General features: G+C 38.9%; 1 protein-coding gene across 1 annotated transcript in view; it reads left to right on the top strand.

The window, feature by feature from the left end:
- The first annotated feature begins 2,882 nt into the window (after positions 1–2,882).
- The window catches only part of LOC123966658 (GTPase IMAP family member 8-like), a 5,057-nt gene continuing 2,592 nt past the window's right edge, over positions 2,883–5,347 (top strand). The window contains exons 1-3 of the mRNA XM_046042798.1: positions 2,883–2,933; positions 4,054–4,113; positions 4,203–5,347. Coding sequence (XP_045898754.1) covers positions 2,918–2,933; positions 4,054–4,113; positions 4,203–5,347 — 1,221 coding nt within the window. The 5' untranslated portion in view covers positions 2,883–2,917. The remainder of the gene's footprint in view (positions 2,934–4,053; positions 4,114–4,202) is intronic.

Here is a 5,347-nt window from a genome sequence, read left to right as displayed (position 1 = left end):
TTGTTTTTTATCTGGAAAATGGATTAAACCTCCAGTTATCCCTGATCTAGTGAAGCATGGGCTCCACTCAGTCATCACAGCTATACCCTCTGGAATAACCAAGAATCTTTACATGCAGAATTCTGCAGATACATTTTTTCACATAAACAGAAAACACCTATAAATTAAATAAATAAATTACCCTAAATCCAGCCCCATAGACACCCTCCATTCCAAGCCCTCCCAACCCAAAAGCTGAGCCCAGAAGAGTCCTCTGTGTCAGCTGGTGCTGAGACTAACTGTCCTCTCTCAGATACACTCTGACCAGCCTCTGCTTTCCAAACACCAAAGAGAGAAAACCAAATTATAATGCAATGTAAATGTACATCCTCCTTTAATGTAAACATTTAGTGTTTAACCACATTTAGTGTTTAACCACATGAGCTGAATGAGCTCTCAGCTCTAAAATACTCAGAGGAGAAGGAGACAGGACAAATCTGGATGCCCAATATGTATCAACATGGCCCAACCTGAGGACACAAAAACATTCATTCAAAAAAATGTAAAAATTTTATATTAAGTGTTTTTAACTGAATGTCTTCATTTTTTAAATTTTTTTAAATTTTTTGATTAACTGCAGTGGCAATAAACAGCAGCCCAGTGCAAGTTCCACAAAGAAATTTAAAACACTAATAATGGTAGTGGTAATACTCTAAACATCAATTAAAGTGATAAAGCAATGATAATATAACAGTGATATGACTCAAAATCTCAAAAAAGTGCACCAGGTTATTGGACAGATTATTTTCTATTTCTACAAATAAAATTAAACTGACAATGAATTGCAGTATATCCCACTTTCTCTAGCATGTTTTACTTTACAAACAGAAAACGGGTGTAACAGATCTATAAAATGTAATTTATTTACATCAAGCCTACCTTAAAAAATACACCAGGATCCTGACCTTTCTCTCTGTTTTTTTACACATCTCAAAATAAAAACTTTTTTTATACAAAGCTCCAACTAAAATTTAATTGCAGTATTTGTAGTTCTGCAAATGAAAACAGGTGCAACAGAAACAATGAAGCACCTTTTGAAATCTGTCAACATATGTAGCCTATTAGCCTAATGCAATTATTTATTTATTTTTCACATACAGAAGCATCTCTGCTTTTTCATCATCTGTGTCCTGTCTTCTACCACACGTCCAGCTGAGCTTAATAAGAGTCACTGGTTGTACAAATGACAGAGAGGCTCGGCAAGTTGAGCAAGAACATTATTATCCTCCAGTGGGTCAATGTTTTCTGCTGAACACGGACAGTTAACTCCAGTCCAGGAAACTACAACATAAAAACACGATAGGAAATCACAGGCTACCTGTATACAGTGAAGGTCACGGAGGTTTCATTAAATGTGTTTGTTCGTTTTTGGTTCATGTGCTTGTGTTTAGAGTCCCTGAACTCCACACGTACAAAAGCAGGAACGCTTTATTATAAACATTCATCGATTCTCTTCCTCTACTAATTGTGTCGCAGAAAGAAATCCAGCAGGTGAGTGAACTCCAGCAAAACTAGATCCAGAAAACTATTAAAGTCAAAGTATTTTCTCTGTGTAGTTGGTGGGTCAGTAGAGCTGATGATAGAACTGCAGCAGGTTCCAGATTCACATTATTAACTGTAAAATCATCGATCTTCCTCCCGTCAGTCAGCTGTTCTCATCAGACTAACAGCTTGTTATTATCACACTAACTTCACTAACACTGAACTGTCTGAACCGAGAGTCCTGATCTGTTTTCAGTCCGTGTTTCAGCTCTAAAGTCTCTCTGAAATCAGGAGACAAAAGTTTCTGTCAACGATTAGTACAAAGTGAGCTGAAGAGGCCAGCTGCAGCAGCAACGGCAGAAGGAACTATCTCTGGGCGCTACCTGCAACGGAGCACGGCCAAACCGAGTCGAGGCGAGTTGAGCTGGTAATGTAAAAACGCCATATTAGGCTACTGATTATTTTAACAATGTTGAAATATATTTCTGCGTTACAGCAAAAAGCAATGGGCTACATTGCCTTACTTTTGTAACGCTGATCAAGTCACAAACACAATAAATGCCTACGACTTTCTGAATATTTGGGGGGTTGCAAAACATTAGTATATACCTACAGAAGACATGCAGCTAAAACAATGACAACAAGCTAATAGAGATAAACCTGTGTATGACCAATAGTGGACACTAACACACAAAGTCTATAAACAGGTATGTAACTGTAAACTGTGTATAGAAGGTACACAGTAGTGCAATGATACACGGTTATATAGCTAGAAACTAGTTTCCTTCCCCATGCCACTCATCAATATTTAAAGTAGACATGTGATGACAGTAAACATTCCCTGTGCTCTTATTATTATTATTATTATTATTGGTAGTAGTAATACTAGTAGTAGGCCCTAGAGGTAGTTGCAGAAGTAGGCCTAGTATATAATGGGAAGTTCGAAATATAATATCGCTGTACTTCTAAACAATAGTTTAAATTGTTAAAATGTCATGGTAGGAGTTCAAGACAAAGTTAATTAATTGAGCATTTTCTGAACTAGTGTCCATTTATGTGATCTTTGCTACTTTATGCCTATTGGGCAATCAACTGCTGAGGAGCCAGACTATAAACTTTTCTAGAATAAACTTTGGGGTACCCAACATTTCTGGGTTCACAATAGGGCTCTGGAGGATGGCAAATAGAGGTATTTGCTTGATGATTGATTGTAAATATTTGCATCTGCTTATTAATATCTGGCTCAGGTGCAAAAAATGTTGTAACATTAGACAGCATCAGACAGGTAAACAAACAAGACAGTTTAACATTTTATGCTGTCCTCTCTTTAGGTTCTTAAACCCAGCAGCTGGTTTCCAGTTGAATTCTTCTCTGATGTTTCCAGCAGAGTGACATCATGGCAGCAGCAGCAGGTGAGTCCAGTCAGACTGTGTTAGTCTAGATAACAGTCTGTGTGCTCTCACCATCTGCATTAAAGAACTGTATTTTTTCTCCATATCCTCTGCTGCTGAAAAATGTGTTACTGTGATGGTTCACGCAACATAAGTCCTTTTAAGTAATGTGCTCACTGAGTCATTCCTAAATTTAAGCTCTGAAAGAGACTTATTTTCTTTGATTATCTTCACCTTTGTGCAGGTTAACTTTGTATTTACATTTATTCATTTAGCTGATGCTTTTATCCAAAGCGACAATTGCTATACGTGTCAGAGGTCACACGCCTCTGGAGCAACTAGTGTCTTGCTCAGGGACACATTGTTGGATGGGTCACAGTGGGGGATTGAACTCGGGTCTCTTTCTCACACCGAAGGCATGTGTCTTATCCATTGTGCCACCACCACCCCTATTTACATTTTTGTTTGTTGCAAACAGTGCCACTTGTTAAAAAAACCCATATACTGTATAACACTGAATGAGGACACTAAATAACATTTTAAAAAAACAAAAACTAATAAGAGGCAATAACAATTAAAAGTGTGATTTTAACATGGAATAATGAGATTAGATGGACTTTACTGATCACACACTGGGTACATTCTCAACTTACAGCAGCGCCAGATACAACACATTACAACAGATACGACAGAAAATACACATTAAAGAAAAATACATCAGGAAAATACTAAACTTAATAGGAATAAAAAAGTGAGAATAATAGTTATGCTATGTACTCCTTTTTATGTTCACATCTATGTTCATGTTAAGCACTCTGTGCATATAACTCCTATACTGTAAAGCAATTTGAGCATAATTTCTTGTTTGAAAGTTGCTCTACACACAAAGTTTATTATTATCATTATTTTTATTTTGTTTGTAAAAATAACAAAATTCTGGTATAAAATTTACATGTTTCTCAAAGATGTACCATGCTGTCATTCAGTCTTCTTGTTGCTCTGAGTTTTGTCTGCAGACTTTATGTAGATCAAAGGCAGAAGCTCTTCATACACGCCTGGTTTTATTCTTGGTTTTTTACTAGTTTGAATTAAAAATATTATATCTATCCTTCCAATAAATCAGTGTTCTGTATCCTTACAGTATCAGAGAATCTGCAACCACTGAAGCGGAGCAGCAGCTATGACTTTCTGCCACCCACCAGTGAGTTAAACTGAACTCACTGAAATAGCTTTGATTTCATCTTTGGTTAAACATTTTATTGTTTTCTAAAATCAGTGTTTTCTTTTCAGTGTCTGAGCTGAGGGTTGTTCTGCTGGGGAACAGCTGGTCTGAGAGGAGTTCAGTGGGGAACTTCATACTGGGAGAGACTAAGTTCAACACTGAGGAAGAACCAGATCGCTGTCTGAGAGAAAGAGGACGGTTAAAGGAGAAAGAAATAGTTCTTATCAACACCCCAGATCTGCTGCATCCCAACATCTCTGAACACAAACTGACAGAACATGTGACAAACTGTGTGAGACTCTCTGATCCTGGACCTCATGTGTTCCTGCTGGTTCTACAGCCTGAAGACTTCACTGAGAAACACAAACTGAGGCTCTGCAGAGTCCTGAAACTCTTCAGTGATCGATCATTTGATCATTCACTGGTTCTGATATCAACAACCAGAGAGGAGAGTCCAGGTTTGATGGACAAAGATGTTTCAGACCAGCCCTTAAAAGACATTACTAGAATGTGTAGATACAGATACTTGAAACAGGAGAACCTTGAACTTCCAGAGCTGTTAACACGTTTGGGTCAAACTGCAAAGGAGAACGATGGAGAGCATGTGAGCTGTGAAGTTTGTGAGGATGCAGGTTTAATCATGACACCAAAGTCTGAACACATCAAACCAGCTTTAAACCTGGTTCTGTGTGGGAGGAGAGGAGCAGGGAAGACTTCAGCAGCCAAGGCCATTTTAGCTCAGACAGAGTTTCATTCAGTCTCCGTCTCATCAGAGTGTGTTAAACATCAGGGAGAGGTGTGTGGACGTTGGGTTTCCCTGGTGGAGCTGCCTGCCTTGTATGGAAAACCTCAGGAGGCAGTGATGGAGGAATCACTCAGGTGTATCTCCCTCTGTGATCCTGAGGGCGTCCATGTCTTCATCCTGGTCCTACCTGTGGGTCCCCTCACTGATGAAGACAAGGGAGAGTTAGAGACCATCCAGAACACATTCAGCTCTCGAGTCGATGACTTCACCATGATTCTGTTCACTGTGGAGTCAGATCCTGCAGCTCCAGCTGTTGTTAACTTTGTAAAGGAAAACAAGGACATCCAGGAGCTCCGTCAGAGCTGTGGAGGAAGATATGTTGTTCTCAACATCAAGGACAAGCAGCAGATCCCAGAGCTGCTGGACATGGTGGACAAGATGAGACAATCTGAAAATAAACCATCCTGC

This window comes from Micropterus dolomieu, unplaced genomic scaffold, assembly GCF_021292245.1.
Source record: "Micropterus dolomieu isolate WLL.071019.BEF.003 ecotype Adirondacks unplaced genomic scaffold, ASM2129224v1 contig_13930, whole genome shotgun sequence".
Taxonomy (NCBI): Eukaryota; Metazoa; Chordata; class Actinopteri; order Centrarchiformes; family Centrarchidae; genus Micropterus; species Micropterus dolomieu.
This window is presented reverse-complemented; position numbering and strand designations above follow the sequence as displayed.